Below are 17111 nucleotides of genomic sequence, written 5' to 3'. Positions count from 1 at the left end.
GTTCATAAGTCACAGGCTAACATCCCTTTGTTTAGGGAAGTTTCGCTCACAGCAGAGACAAGTGGGCGTGTATGATGACACCTGAAAACATTGCAAGATCATTGGACACTACTCCGGTGCAGATCACTCCCACATATGCAAATTAGCCATGCAGTTGCTCAACTAACATCACAATGAAGTATAAAGCTTGTGGGTGAGAACGGAACTAGCTGATCAGATTTGCAAGTGATTATCCAAAGCTGAACACAGCCTCAATGTCAGCTATGACTTGTATAAATATAACACATTTAGCCAGTAGTTTTATGCTCTCATGGGGAACACCACATAGCTGGTGTGACCCCTTTGGATTTACCTGTTGGGACATTTGAAAAAGATGCCAGTTAGGCATCGAAACATCGTTTTTTTTCCCAAGATTTTAACTTTTTGTATTATTAAAAGCTAAATTTTACTTACAAATGACCATTGAGTGCTGCCTTTTTTGCATAGTACATACTGTTTTGACATTGCACCCTGGCAGCTGCTACTAAATATATGGTGTGCATTCCTACACAGGACTTTGCTATATATATATATATATATATATATATATATATATATATATATATATATATATATATATATATATATATATATATATATATATATATATATATATATATATATATATATATACACACACACACACACACACATATATACACACACATATATATATAATATATACATACACATACATCTTATTGGGTTAAGGGGTTAAAGGGATATGAAACTCAAAGATTTTCTTTCATGGTTCAGAGTATGCGATTTTAAACAACTTTCTAATTTTCTTCTATCAATTGTTCTTCATTCTCTTGGTATCTTTTGTTCAAAAGCAGGGATGTGTGTGTAGGAGCCTGTCTATTTCTAGAGCACTATATGGCAGCAGTTTTGCAAGAATGTTATCCATTTACAAAAGCAATAGATGGCAACACTATTTCCAGGAATGTAGTGCTCCAGATGCCCACCTAGGTATCTCTTCATCACAGAATATCATGAGAACGAAGCAAATTTGATAAAATAAGTCATTTCTAAACATTTTTATAATGGTAAGCTCTGTTTTAACTACAAATAAATAAGTTTGGGTTTCATATCACTTTAGGGTGATTTTCTTGTTTGGAGCCCTAGAGGCCTATTTATGAAATGTTTGTAGGACCTGATCCAACAGCGCGGATCAGGTCCGACAGACATCGCTGAATGCGGAGAGCAATATGCTCTCCGTATTCAGCATTGAACCAGCAGCTGGTGCAACGCCGCCCCCTGCAGACTCGCGGCCAATGGGCCGCCAGCAGGGAAGTGTCAATCAACCCGATCGTACTCGATCGGGTTGAATTGTGGCGATTCCTGTCCGCCTGCTCAGAGCAGGCGGACAGGGTTATGGAGCAGTGGTCTTTAGACCGCTGCTTCATAACTGGTGCTTGATAGATAGGCCCCCTGGACTGGACTGTTAGAGACCGAGTTGGCGGCCTAGTTTAAAGCTGCTAACATCCCCCGTGTAGAGCAGTTCAGTGAAGACTGCTATAAAGAAACTGAACAACTCGACTTGTAATAACGGAATAGACCATGTAAGAATTGGAAGTTACAATCCTTTCCTTGTTAGAGAATCACTTTAAAAAGCTCCACACACACTTGTTAACCGCAGCTCTAGCGCTGGCCCGCACCCTGCTCTGGACTGCGATAGAGACCTGCCCTGCACTACTTCATGACAGAAGCACCTGACCCCAATACGAGGACAATATTGACAGGGAGACGATCTCAGCCATTTGCTCCATGGCTACGGAGAATAAGCAAGAGGTGGCAGCATTTGGATCAACCACAAATCTATGGATAGAAGGTGCAGCAGGAGCAGGGAGATAGAGTGACAAAATGCCAGTGGTAGATTTGCTTGGAAGTGGAGAGTTTACTGGAAGTGCCATGAATGACTCTGGGACTCAGAGAGAACTGCCTGTTGTTGTTGAGACTGGCCCTATCTACTTGACAAATAATCTTCAAGCGAATGGGCATACTGATCTAAACTCTTACCCGGTAGACAAGCTAGTGCTTTTTGCCCTTTTCAGGGCCAGAAACTCTCGGGAGCTATGCTTTTGTTTTTTTTACATATGGGGCCCATCACATACCTCCCTCCTGTACCCCTGATTGTGAGATCGGGCATCGGCTAAATTTGCGAGAAGATCCCTTACCTATCTGACTAGGGGCCTGATGCTCTCAGGCGACATGATCTAAAAAGTCTCGTCAATTATAAACAATTATTTTCTTGAGATATGTTTATGTCTCTATGTTGTGTTCTTTATGTGAAGGATAGACTTTTATATTACAAATTAAGGTCTAAAAAAATTCTCAAAGATTGTGTGATTTCTCTCCATGCCAGCGAGTTTTTGATCATCAGACCCTAGATTAGAACTATTACCTTTTTCTTCAGTTGGTTGTACTTTTCGTTATATATATTTTTCTATTAATGTGTCATTTGCAGCTTGAAAGTTCATAGGATTATAGTTCTCTTATTTTATAGAGTTAGTACTTGTGCTCTCTGTATATGCGTAATAGTACCCTACTTTATTGAATTATAAACTTTTATATTTTATATGTATACATTTTCATTACTAACCTTTAAAAGGACATAATTCTCATATGCTAAATCACTTGAGACTGATGCAGTATAACTGTAAAAAGCTGACAGGAAAATATCACCTGAGCATCTCTATGTAAAAAAGGAAGATATTTTACCTCACAATTTTCTCATCTCAGCAGAGTAAGTTCTGTGTAAAAAGTTATAATTCAGCTGTTGCTCAGCTGCAGGTAAGAAAAAAAAATAAAATGAAGAAATGAACAGCAGTCAATCAGCATCAGCAGTGCTGAGGTCATGAACTCTTTTACTGTGATCTCATGAGATTTCATATTAAAGTTCCTTAAACTGAATAGGGAAATAAGATGAGTGTGCACGTAAGCTCAGTCCCTTAGCTGTCCCGGGACAAACATACTGATTTTCTACTTAAAGTCCTTTGCAATGGGATGTGGCTACTGAGGAATTTTTGAGGTAAAATAACTTTCTTTTTTACATAGAGATGTTCAGGTGATACTTTCTAGTCAGCTTTTTACAGCTATGCTTCATCACTTTCATGTGTTTCAACATTTGGGTATCATGGCCCTTTAAGTACTGTAAGTCTCACTTTGATTGTTGACTCAGGCTGAAATTAAAGTAAGGTTGCACAGAACAGTGATTCAACCCAGTGTTTAACCAGCATTTCTTTAACTTAGTGAGAGCTAACAGAGCTATTATGCAGTCTTGCTTAGTTCTGTTCTTTGTTGAACCTGTTCATACCTATTGGGTTAACAGTTTGGAATATTGGCTGTTTTGGGCTACTATATATATATGTTATTACTATGTTATGAATCCTACCAGTCCCACGATGGCTAAACCAAAGGTGCCTGCTCTATGTAATTTCCCACTCAATAGATTAAACTAATTCATAATGTACTGTCTGTGGCCGAGACAGTGTGGCTGACATATACTCTCTGTTCCTACTCCACCCCCCTTTTTTGGCACCTAAAAACTCTGTTTAGGGTGTCTAGGATTCTATATAAAACTTTATTTTCACGTGTGGATCTACTAGTTACCTAAGCCCACATATTAGTACCAATAGACTAAATAATAAAGCAGGATGGTGTTATACCGTGAGTAGAGCTTTAGGCATACATTTAATTTTGTTAAATTTATCGTTTATATTGCAGATGTTAAGTTAAAGGGACAATCTAGTCAAAATTAAACTTGCATGATTTAGATAGGGCAAGCAATGTAAAACTACTTTCCAATTTACTTTTATCATCAAATTTGCTTTGTTCTCTTAGTATTCTTTGTGGAAAGCTAAACCTAGGTAGGTTCATATGCTAAATTCTAAGCTGTTGAACTGCCTCTTATCTCAGTGCATTTTGATAGTTTTTGACAGTTAGACAGCGCTATTTCATGTGTGTCACATAGATAACTTGTGCTCACTCCCGTGGAGTTATTTAAGCATCAGAACTGAAACTAGAACTTGTGAACATTAAGATTGCTAACAACTTATAACATAAATAGAAAAGGCAAACTTGTGAAACACATCTGGCCATTCCTATAAAACAGAACATAATATGCGTTTCACAGGATCACTACTGGCCTGCAATTTAGCTCTGGGGCTCAGAGAAAACTGGCTGTATGAGCAAAAGTCTCCTTAGGATGCCGGAAGGAATAAGGCTTAGAGTGACAGTCTACTCCAGAATTTTTGTTGTTTAAAAAGATAGATAATCCCTTTATTACCCATTCCCCTGTTTAATGTTTTAATATAATTTTTACCTCTGTGATTACCTTGTATCTAAGCCTCCTTATTTCATTTATTTTCACAGACTTGTATTTTAGCCAATCAGTGCCCTCATATAAGTAAGTGCACGGGCGTGAGCACCATGTTATCTATATGGCACACATGAACTAATGCCCTCTAGATGTGAAAAACTGTCAAATGCATTCAGATAAGAGGCAGCCTTCAAGGGCTTAGAAATTAGCAAGTAAGCCTACCTAGGTTTAGCTTTCAACTAAGAATAAAAATAGAACATAGCAAATTTGATGATAAAAGTAAATTGGAAAGTTTTTTTAAAATTACATACCCTAAGTCTGAATCATGAAAGTTTAATTTTGACTAAACTGTCCCTTCAAGATATATTGTATAATTTTAAACAACTTTCCAATTTACTTCTATTACCTAATTTGCTTAATTCTCTTTGTTGAAGGAGCAGTAATGCATTACTGGGAGCTAGCTGAAAGCCAGTGACAAAAGGCATATATGTGAAGCCACCAATCAGCAGCTTCTGATCCGACCTATGTATATTTTTCCACAAATGATACAAAGAGAACAAAACAAAATAGAAAGTTATTTAAAACTGCATGCTCCTTTTAAAGTGAAGGTCAATGTTCATGTGAAAGTGCCTGGTTTTAAAAAAAAATATTAAAAACAAGGGCACTTTCATTCATGAAAAATGACATTTCAGCCGTTTTTCTTAAAATATACTTCCCTTTTCTTCTTGAAGCCGCTCCAGTGCTTCACCAGCCCGTCGCAAGCCTCTTCATACGTCCTCCAATCACGGCTTCCTCCCCTGGGATAATCATTGCCTGAGGCAACGCTGTGATTAGTGGAAGCCGGTTTCGTCATTGCTGGGTAAGTAAACCAGGAAGAAGCAGACGGGGCATTGTTTCAGAAGAACAAGGTAAGTATTTTTAAAATACGGTGCCATATCAATTTTCATGAATGGAAGTGCCCCTGTTTTTAATAGTTTTTTTTTAAAAACGGGCACTTTCACATGAAAATGGACCTTCACTTTAATTACCACTACACTTACATGATACAGATGTGTGTTGAAGTGACACAGGAATATCATACGTATTACACAGCACAGAAGGTATTATTTCCAGAATGTCTAAAGTGGATTAATTTGATGTGTTCCTGGAGGTAAAGGAATAATACAACATATAAAATCGTATTTAACCAGAACAGTGTTGCTTTCCCTCTTTATCCCTGTGACCAAGAAGTATAGTGAGTATAAGCTTCCCTCAGTATTCCCCTGGGCATTTCTGACTATGCTTGCCTCTCTCTCTGGCTCTAGAACAGGAACGGACACAACAAGTAAGATGCCCCTGTGTGAGTAAGATGTTTAAGGATACAAGATTTTTTTCAGAGCTCCCCAATGCACATTTCCCTAGGTCACTCTTGGTCAAATTTATCTCTCAAAGACCTACAAACAGAAGTGGACACAGAATATTTTTATTCCAAATTGTATGCCCATCCCAGACATTTTAAAGCACTACAACACACATCCATTAGTCTTGCTGGTATTCTTTCAAGAGGTTAATCACTGTTTTTTTGTGTTATTGTAAGCCAAAGGGTTAATTACAGTCTTATGTTTTACAAGAAGTCAATAGGTTAATCATGGTGGTGTGGGTTTTCAGGCAGTAAAGAGGTAACACACATACATACACAAGGAAAACAATTTCTGACTCATAAATGTTTGGGCTGGTTCCTAGATTTTAAACAAATTATACAAAAATGTTGTTTTATTTTCCAGTCTGCTAATCTGATTTTCGGGGAAGCCTGTGGTGACAAAGATCAGCTGAGCTTTATTTATTATACTAGCTGGCTGTGTTAGGATGCTTTCCAGTGTAAATATGTTTGGATCTGTAGCTCCGAGCAAAGCTGATATGCAGCACTTGACAAAGAATTATAGTGTTCTGTGCCTTGTGACAAGACCGCACAGGCTCACTGGAGGTGAACGATAGCCCAACACAATCGTTCCTAATATAAATACCGTATACAAAGTGCAAAGTAGGAGCGCTGTCTTAATAAGAAGAGTGGCTTAAGTGTGGCGTAGAAATGTATTATATATGCAAGTGTAACTTTATATAGAACATGCATACAGTACCTGGCAATAAGCCTGACCATGTGAAGTTACAGGATGCACAAATTATATCAGTTATATTCAATTAGAAGCAAGAGCACGTGCTTGAGAAACTTATTAAACAAAAAATTTTACACAAATCAACAGAAAAAATTAAACAATAAAGAAAAAATCATAAAGGCTCCACTGTGTGCGATCGTGCACAGTGTGTTAGAAATAATAAGTGGTTTGTGAAATAAATGTCAAAACATTAAAGCTACTTGTATATTAAAAAGGAACATATATAAAAAGGAAAGAAAAAGAATAGTGCCTTAGGGCTACTTTGTAGCAATGTAAAATATGCAACACTGTATATTGTAGATCACGCATGTGCATATAATGTTATAGGAAATATAATGTTATAGGAAATATAATGTTATAGGAAATAGTGGCTAATAAGAGCTGAGATGAGAATAGAAAGTCGAAAAATAATAATGCGTGATGTCTAAAAGAGAGTAATGTCTCTTGATCTAATATTGAATAATTGAGAATATCAGTCTTGGCAGATATCTGATAAACATACAACTAGTAATTAGTGATGTTGCGAATAGTTCGCCGGCGAATAGTTCCCGGTGAACATACATGTTTGCGTTCGCCGCAGTGGGCGAACATATGCGATGTTCGATCCGCCCCCTATTCGTCATCATTGAGTAAACTTTGACCCTGTACCTCACAGTCAGCAGGCACATTCCAGCCAATCAGCGGCAGACACTCCCTCCCAGACCCTCCTACCTCCTGGACAGCATCCATTTTAGATTCATTCGGAAGCTGCATTCTTAGGCCTAGATTTAGAGTTTGGCGTTAGCCGTGAAAACCAGCGTTAGAGGCTCCTAACGCTGGTTTTAGGCTACCGCCGGTATTTGGAGTCACTCAAAATAGGGTCTAACGCTCACTTTTCAGCCGCGACTTTTCCATACCGCAGATCCCCTTACGTCAATTGCGTATCCTATCTTTTCAAGGGGATTTCTCTAACTCCGGTATTTAGAGTCGTTTCTGAAGTGAGCGTTAGACATCTAACGACAAAACTCCAGCCGCAGGAAAAAAGTCAGTAGTTAAGAGCTTTCTGGGCTAACGCCGGTTTATAAACCTCTTAACTACTGTGCTCTAAAGTACACTAACACCCATAAACTACCTATGTACCCCTAAACCGAGGTCCCCCCACATCGCCGACACTCAAAAAAAAATTTTTAACCCCTAATCTGCCGACCGCCACCTACGTTATCCTTATGTACCCCTAATCTGCTGCCCCTAACACCGCCGACCCCTGTATTATATTTATTAACCCCTAATCTGCCCCCCTCAACGTCGCCTCCACCTGCCTACACTTATTAACCCCTAATCTGCCGACCGCAAAGCGCCGCCACCTACGTTATCCTTATGTACCCCTAATCTGCTGCCCCTAACACCGCCGACCCCTATATTATATTTATTAACCCCTAATCTGCCCCCCACAACGTCGCCTCCACCTGCCTACACTTATTAACCCCTAATCTGCCGACCGGACCTGAGCGATACTATAATAAAGTTATTAACCCCTAATCCGCCTCACTAACCCTATAATAAATAGTATTAACCCCTAATCTGCCCTCCCTAACATCGCCAACACCTAACTTCAATTATTAACCCCTAATCTGCCGACAGAATCTCGCCGCTATTCTAATAAATGTATTAACCCCTAAAGCTAAGTCTAACCCTAACACCCCCCTAAATTAAATATAATTTAAATCTAACGAAATTAATTAACTCTTATTATATAAATTATTCCTATTTAAAGCTAAATACTTACCTGTAAAATAAATCCTAATATAGCTACAATATAAATTATAATTATATTAGAGCTATTTTAGGATTTATATTTATTTTACAGGTAACTTTGTATTTATTTTAACCAGGTACAATAGCTATTAAATAGTTAAGAACTATTTAATAGCTAAAATAGTTAAAATAATTACAAATTTACCTGTAAAAGAAATCCTAACCTAAGTTACAAATAAACCTAACACTAGACTATCAATAAATTAATTAAATAAACTACCTACAATTACCCTAACACTACACTATCAATAAATTAATTAAATACATTTGCTACAAATAAATACAATTAAATAAACTAGCAAAAGTACAAAAAATAAAAAAGAACTAAGTTACAAAAAATAAAAAAATATTTACAAACATAAGAAAAATATTACAACAATTTTAAACTAATTACACCTACTCTAAGCCCCCTAATAAAATAACAAAGCCCCCAAAATAAAAAAATGCCCTACCCTATTCTAAATTACTAAAGTTCAAAGCTCTTTTACCTTACCAGCCCTGAACAGGGCCCTTTGTGGGGCATGCCCCAAGAAATTCAGCTCTTTTGCCTGTAAAAAAAAACATACAATACCCCCCCCCCCAACATTACAACCCACCACCCACATACCCCTAATCTAACCCAAACCCCCCTTAAATAAACCTAACACTAAGCCCCTGAAGATCATCCTACCTTGTCTTCACCATACCAGGTTCACCGATCGGTCCAGAAGAGCTCCTCCGATGTCCTGATCCAAGCCCAAGCGGGGGGCTGAAGAGGTCCATGATCCGGCTGAAGTCTTCATCCAAGCGGGCCAGAAGAGGTCTTCCATCCGATTGAAGTCTTCATCCAAGCGGCATCCATCCGGAGCGAAGCGGCAGCATCCTGAAGACCTCCACCGCGGAACATCCATCCTGGCCGACGACTGAACGACGAATGACGGTTCCTTTAAATGACGTCATCCAAGATGGCGTCCCTCGAATTCCGATTGGCTGATAGGATTCTATCAGCCAATCGGAATTAAGGTAGGAATATTCTGATTGGCTGATAGAATCAGCCAATCAGAATCAAGTTCAATCTGATTGGCTGATAGAATCCTATCAGCCAATCGGAATTCGAGGGACGCCATCTTGGATGACGTCATTTAAAGGAACCGTCATTCGTCGTTCAGTCGTCGGCCAGGATGGATGTTCCGCGGTGGAGGTCTTCAGGATGCTGCCGCTTCGCTCCGGATGGATGCCGCTTGGATGAAGACTTCAATCGGATGGAAGACCTCTTCTGGCCCGCTTGGATGAAGACTTCAGCCGGATCATGGACCTCTTAGGGGTCGGCGGTGTTAGGGGCAGCAGATTAGGGGTACATAGGGATAATGTAAGTAGCGGCGGTTTACGGAGCGGCAGATTAGGGGTTAATAATAATATGCAGGGGTCAGCGATAGCGGGGGCGGCATATTAGGGGTTAATAAGTGTAAGGTTAGGGGTGTTTAGACTCGGGGTACATGTGTTAAGTGCAGACGTAGGAAGGGTTACCGCATAGCAAACAATGGGGCTGCGTTAGGAGCTGAACGCGGCTTTTTTGCAGGTGTTTGTTTTTTTTTCAGCTCAAACAGCCCCATTGTTTCCTATGGGGGAATCGTGCACGAGCACGTTTTTGAGGCTGGCCGCGTCCGTAAGCAACTCTGGTATCGAGAGTTGAAGCTGCGTTAAAAATGCTCTACGCTCCTTTTTTGGAGCCTAACGCAACCTTTATGTGGACTCTCGATACCAGAGTTATTTTTATGGTGCGGCCAGAAAAAAGCCGACGTTAGTTTTTCGGGTCGTTACCGACAAAACTCCAAATCTAGGCCTTAGTGAGAGGAGGGACAGTGTAGCTGCTGCTGATTTAATAGGGAAATCGATAGCTACGCTAGTGTATTCAGTGTCCACTACAGTCCTGAAGGACTCATCTGATCTCTGCTGTAAGGACAGCACCCCAAAAAGCCCTTTTTAGGGCTAGAACATCAGTCTGCTTTTTTTTTTTTTTCCTGTGTAATCTAATTGCAGTTGCCTGTCTGCCTGCCAGCGTGTGTGTCAGGCTCACAGCGTATACTGTGCCCACTTGCCCAGTGCCACCACTCATATCTGGTGTAACAGTAGTGTACATTTAAAAACAACAACACTTTTTTGACTGTGAAATAATAGCAGACAGCTGCCAGTACCCAAGATGGTCGCCAATAAGGCAGATGGGGAGGGTTAGAGAGCTGTTTTGGGGGGGGGATCAGGGATGTTGGAGGCTAAGGGGGGATGATACACCACAGCATATGTAAATATGCTATAAAAAAAAAAATATATTTTTTTAAAAACCTTTTATTTTAGTACTGGCAGACTTTCTGCCAGTACTTAAGATGGCGGGGACAATTGTGGGGTGGGAGAGGGAAGGGAGCTGTTTGGGAGGGATCAGGGGTTCTGATGTGTCAGGTGGGAGGCTGATCTCTACACTAAAGCTAAAATTAACCCTGCAAGCTCCCTACAAACTACCTAATTAACCCCTTCACTGCTAGCCATAATACACGTGTGATGCGCAGCAGCATTTAGCGGCCTTCTAATTACCAGAAAGCAACGCCAAAGTCATATATGTCTGCTATTTCTGAACAAAGGGGATCCCAGAGAAGCATTTACAACCATTTGTGCCATAATTGCACAAGCTGTTTGTAAATAATTTCAGTGAGAAACCTAAAATTGCGAAAAAATTTAATTTTTTTTTAAATTTGATCGCATTTGGAGGTGAAATGGTGGCATGAAATATACCAAAATGGACCTAGATCAATACTTTGGGTTGTCTACTACACTACACTTAAGCTAAAATTAACTCTACAAGCTCCCTACATGCTCCCTAATTAACCTCTTCACTGCTGGGCATAAAACACGTGTGTTGCGCAGTGGCATTTAGCAGCCTTCTAATTACCAAAAAGCAACGCCAAAGCCATATATATCTGCTATATCTGAACAAAGGGGATCCCAGAGAAGCATTTACAACCATTTATGCCATCATTGCATAAGTTGTTTGTAAATAATTTCTGTGAGAAACCTAAAGTTTGTGAAAAAGTGAACAATTTTTTTTGTATTTGATCGCATTTGGCGGTGAAATGGTGGCATGAAATATACCAAAATGGGCCTAGATCAATACTTTGGGATGTCTTCTAAAAAAAAATATTTACATGTCAATGGATATTCAAGTATTCCTGACAGATATCAGGGTTCCAATGTAACTAGCGCTAATTTTGAAAAAAAGTGGTTTTGAAATAGCAAAGTGCTACTTGTATTTATTTCCCTATAACTTGCAAAAAAAAAGCAAAGAATATGTTAACATTGGGTATTTCTAAACTCAGGACAAAATTTAGAAACTATTTAACATGGTTGTTTTTTGGTGGTTGTAGATGTGTAACAGATTTTGGGGGTCAAAGTTAGAAAAAGTGTGTTTTTGTCCATTTTTTCCTCATATTTTATAATGTTAGGTGATTTATGCCCTTTATGGATTAAAACCAGACTCTGCATCGACTATGTAATTTTCCATGGGAGTTTTGCCATGGATCCCCCTCCGGCATGCCACAATCCAGGTGTTAGCCCCCTTGAAACAACTTTTCCATCACTATTGTGGCCAGAAAGAGTCCCTGTGGGTTTTAAAATTCGCCTGCCTATTGAAGTCAATGGCGGTTCGCCTGTTCGCGAACATTTGCGGAAGTTCGTGTTCGCCGACCCAAATTTTTATGTTTGCGACATCACTACTAGTAATACAATAGTTTACTCTTAACCCTTTATTGGATAAAATGCAGAATGAGTATGGTATATCTCATATAAACATATTGATGTAGTAGAACGTATTAGAATGTAATAGCGTACAGTAATATAACAGAGCATATAAAAAGGTGATAACATATGAATGTATTATAACGTGTATTAAACGTGGTAATTGCTGCAGCAATAAAAACGACTCTGAGCGTAAAAAATGAAAAAATGAATTATAAAAATGCAAATGCAACAATAAAAAATATAAAAATGCCAAATGGGGAGAACAAAAAGTTCTGAACAAATCCAAATGATGATCTGTAGTAGAGAACCAAGGGTAATTTGGATCCAGAGACCTAAAAGGAAACAAGAAATACAACCAGAAGTCTGCTACTAGGACAAAGCTTGTAAATGGAAATGTGCTCGCCGTATGTCAGGCTGGTATGTTGAATGAGGGTCTGTCTACGCGTTTCGGCCTGGAGGGGCCTTTATCAAGACTAACATATATGTAGCACTTACTTTGTCCTTTCTAGGACATTTATGAAACTGTAAGAATGTTCCCTAAACTCTGCAAAATACTAACGGAACATTTTGGGTGTGTGCGTATGTATTAGTATTTATATTAATATGAAACACACAGGATGGCGAGCACACACGGATAGATTAAAAGCAGAAAATGTCAGTTACATCTTTTGAACAAATCTAGACTGGTCCAGGTGCCATATCAAAGTCTTTTTCTTATCCGAGTCCCTAAACCTACAGCCACACATACTAGCCTTATTATTATCAGTTATTTGTAGAGTTCCGCAGTGCCTACAACCTAACACGCTGAAATACAAACAAGGGTATTAAAGCAATTTGTCATTTTTCCTGGATACACCCAAAACACGTAAATGGACTACATACCCCATGTCAATGATAAAACCCACTCGCAGACAAATGTGTTTGGATTCAGTGACAATTAAACCCAACAAGCCTGGGTGCAAATCCCAATAAGAAAGATCACATAAAAATATACAACACAACAAACAAAATAGCCAGTGCTCACTTACTTGGCTGCACACATCTAAGCTAAAAAGCATCAAGTGAAGAGCTAGTTGCAGCATTTGGGCAAATGGTGATAAGACCAGGAATTGCTCTAAGGTCTCTTCTTACCTGGGTTGTCACCTAAAGCTACACATGCTAAGTCTCAACCAAATATGCTGAGAACAAAAAGGGCCATTTGTGATCTCTTCTAGGGCCCAATGATCTAAAGGCCTTTACTCTTGCAATATTATCTATGAAGAATTGTCTGTACTGCAAGGTCTAGCAAACTATGTTATAAAGGCATATTGGCTTGAAGGTTTCTGAGTGTGAAAGAGTGAAACATCAGTCCCCTAGACACATACAAAATCCGGAAGTGGACTACACCCTCAAACCAGAGTGGGTACAACCGTACATACCCCATGCCACTGGCAAAACTCACACTTCTGGGTGCTCACCGAGCAGTCACAAAATACTTTTTAACAATTTATTGGGGCCTTAAACTCTGGAATTAAAGTGTGTACTGTCTGCATGTTGCGTGTTTAATCTGTAATAAGAGATGCAAGGCTCCTATATCTTTTGATGAAGAGCGCAACCTCAGAAGCGGTGGATGGGAATTGTCATTCAGAGTGTTGCTTTTGTAAAAATGACTGTGCACACAGATATAGGCACTGTGACTCCTGTACCTAACATCACTTTACTTCAGCTAGATTTACGTTATGAAAAGAAAAACACCAAACAATATGGCATTTTGGAACTTTATCCACACATCATTAGCAACTCAAGTAAAACAAAGTATCATTTTTGTATTGTTGCATAACTTTAGTGTTTAATGTTCCTTTAAGCAGCTTTCCTTGCTACGGTGTCATACACAGAGCTAACAGCTGTGAATCATTGTGTATAAAGCTGTTAGCACTGTTAGGCAGAGATCATTGCTTACTTATTAATCAGGGAACTTTTCATATGTTCATTCTGTCTTACTAGAAACAGATGGTGCGTCTTCCTTTAGACACTTATTATTGTACTAGTGAACGGACATAATCGCTACCTTACTTGTTTTCTACTATTTAATAGATCACAGCAATAACATTTCAGCTTACCATTGCAGGGTTAAGTAACACAGCCTCGATAGACCCATCCATTGCTTTCTTTCGAAGGGCTGAAGCATTTTTAACATTTTTAAACAGAAGTAAGTTCACCTTATACCCAGGAAACAATTCCAATGGATAAGTGGTAATCATTGTGAGATAGTGAAACCCCACATTCACTGTAAAGAAAAAAAAAAAGTGTTATGTTGTTTCACAATACACCATACTGAATACTGTATGTGCTTGAATCAAAGACATATATATCTTACAGCACTTCAACAGGGATTGAATGCAACTCAAATTACATATGTATAGCTTCATTATATCAACGCATTTGGCTGTAACTTTAAAGTGAATGTCAAGTTTGATGAATCAGTGCACGGTTTTTAAAAACCCTATTAAAAACAGGGGCACTTTCATTCATCAAACTGTACATTTCGTTCTTTTGTTAAAATACCTCTAAATCTTGAAAGCCGCTCCAGCATTTCCCCCGCCCGTCGCAAGCGTCTTCATATGTCAAAAATGACGAATCCGTCTTCCTCCAATCACGTTGTTGCCTCAGGCAATGATTCTCCTGGGGGGGAAGCCGTGATTGGAGGATGCCGTATTTGTCATTGCTGACGTATGAAGTGACAAGCGGCAGGAGGGGGAATCGCTGGAGCGGCTTTCAAGATTAAAAAGGTATGTATTTTAACAAAACCAGTGAAATGTAAAGTTTGATGAATGAAAGTGCCCCTGTTTTTAATAGGATTTTTGAAAACCGGGCACTGATTCATCAAACTTGACATTCACTTTAAACTATTCATCTTTTATACAGTTCCCCGCCAATTAAGTCAAAGAGCAGGTTTATTTAGACTTCTGTGGATTTCCATTATTTTCACACTGATGCTGTAGAGTGCTACAGAAATGTGGACGCTCCGGACCTCCTATGAGGTTACCTAGGTTTACTCTTCATCAAAGGATACCAAGAGAACAAAGCAAATTTAACAACAGAAGTCAATTGGATTTATTTTCCATTTGAATACTCTATCTAAACCATGAAATTTTAACTTTGACTTTAGTGTCCATTTAAATAATTAATTAGCCTGAAGACAAAGTGAAAAGAGAGAAACAGACCTGGCAGGAGAGTGCAGAGTTGTACCCAACAGGAAATTAATTCTGAACCTGACGACAAAGTGGAAAGAGAGCAATAGATCTGAAAGAAGAGTGCAGTAATCTGTGCCAAGCAAGAAATTAATCCTGGGACCAATAAGGGGTTAGCACTGGACACAGTAATAAAATGTTGAATGTGACAGGAGAGTGCGGGATAATAAAATGGGAAAAAATACAAATGAAAGTCAAAGGCTGCAAGCAAGGACACAGACTGACATTGGAGGGAATTTACTTACTAGGCACCAAATCCTGACTCCATGGTGACCTGGCTCTCAGTATTTGTCAAGTCTTGCATAAACCCTTGCTTATAACTTATTGGTGCATAATGCAGTATGCTACCAGATGTTTATGGCAAAAAAAAAAAAAAGAGAGAGAGAGAGAGAGGAAGAGAATCTTGTCTAAAGAGGTCATGTTCCCTTATCTACCCTGTACAAGTTTCCCTGTGGATACTCAGCCTTCAGACAGGGGGTCCCTCAAGGGTGTTCCATGCATGTTTTTCTTCTTCAAAAAAATTCAGACGCAGATATAGTTAAAGGGACACTGAACCCAAATTTTTTCTTTCATGATTCGGATAGAGCATGCAATTTTAAGCAACTTTCTAATTTACATCGGTTATCAATTTTTCTTCGTTCTCTTGATATCTTTATTTGAAAAAGAAGGCATCTAAGCTAAGGAGCCAGCACATTTGTGGTTCAGAACCATGGACAGCATTTGTTTATTGGTGCTGTCCAATCAGCAAGGACAACCCAGATTGTTCACCAAAAATGGGCCGGCATCTTAACTTAAATTCTTGCTTTTCAAATAAACATACCAAGAGAATGAAGAAAATTTGATAATAGGAGTACATTAGAAAGTTGCTTAAAATTGCATGCTCTATCTGAATCACAAAAGAAAATATTTGGGTACGTCCCTTTAATTATATGTAATGCAGTTATCGCAGGAGGTCATATTTCATGTGTTTGTTTCGCCTCCCACTTGATTTGGAATAGAATATACTAGATATCCCTCAACACTTTACATTTTGTCTCGCTCCTAAATTTGAAGCAAAGTTATTATGACCAGGATGTAAAACTGAAAGACATTTTTTTTTCAATGTTTGTGCCACTTCTTAAAAAGTGAATGTAAAGTCATTCTGGCTGCTAAACACAGCATTAAAATGTATTTGAAAATAGGTATACTTTAATTGATGATTTTTGTAATAAATTTGTATTTACCGAGTATTTTGTATTTAGATAGCTGTGATCGTACTTTTAATCCTCCGCCCGCCATCTTTGATGATTGATTGACATAGTAGGCTCGATCTTGTCAACCAATCAGTGAATCCACCACGAGTGGACCAAAACTTTTTCTCTACGTCATGCGTCCGTAATGTGCTTGCATTAGAGCGCTGTTCTAATACTGATCTCAGACACGCGTTCACATTTTGCGCATGCGCTCTTCAGCGATTTTGGGTCTTAGTAATTTATTCCCCAATTTTGGATCGCAAGGTATGTAGCGATCATACAGGGGCTGGCTCGATCGCTGCTGTACTGTCTTCAACGATAGTATTCAATGAATGTTTTCATTCATTGAATACTATGTTACTATACAATTACATTGGCGTGTAACGCATGCGCAGATGTGCCGATAGCCGGGAGCGCGCATTTCCTCTACGTAAACAGCGGGTGGGACCGCTGTATATGTAACATGGAACAAAATCAGGAAGTTGTGGATGGGAGGAGCTGGTCCATAAAACGGACCAAATTGGTAATAAAAGTATAATATTTATTTTACATTTAAAAAAAAAAAAAAAAAAGTGGC

The 17111-nt window shown here is 38.9% G+C and overlaps 1 protein-coding gene across 3 annotated transcripts in view; it reads right to left on the bottom strand.

Annotated features, from left to right (window-relative positions):
- The window catches only part of TPRKB (TP53RK binding protein), a 63858-nt gene that overhangs the window by 45828 nt on the left and 919 nt on the right, over positions 1–17111 (bottom strand). For 2 of the 3 annotated variants that reach the window (XM_053716601.1, XM_053716602.1), the window contains one exon: positions 14172–14338. In XM_053716601.1, the coding sequence (XP_053572576.1) occupies positions 14172–14312 (141 nt within the window). In that variant the 5' untranslated portion in view covers positions 14313–14338. Of the gene's footprint in view, positions 1–14171; positions 14339–15275; positions 15320–17111 lie in introns of those variants that run through there. The other variant, XM_053716603.1, reaches the window with a different exon arrangement.

The sequence above is a fragment of the Bombina bombina genome, chromosome 6, assembly GCF_027579735.1.
Source record: "Bombina bombina isolate aBomBom1 chromosome 6, aBomBom1.pri, whole genome shotgun sequence".
NCBI classification, from domain to species: domain Eukaryota; kingdom Metazoa; phylum Chordata; class Amphibia; order Anura; family Bombinatoridae; genus Bombina; species Bombina bombina.
The sequence above is the reverse complement of the archived record's forward strand: the minus strand, read 5'-3'. Positions and strand labels throughout refer to the sequence as shown.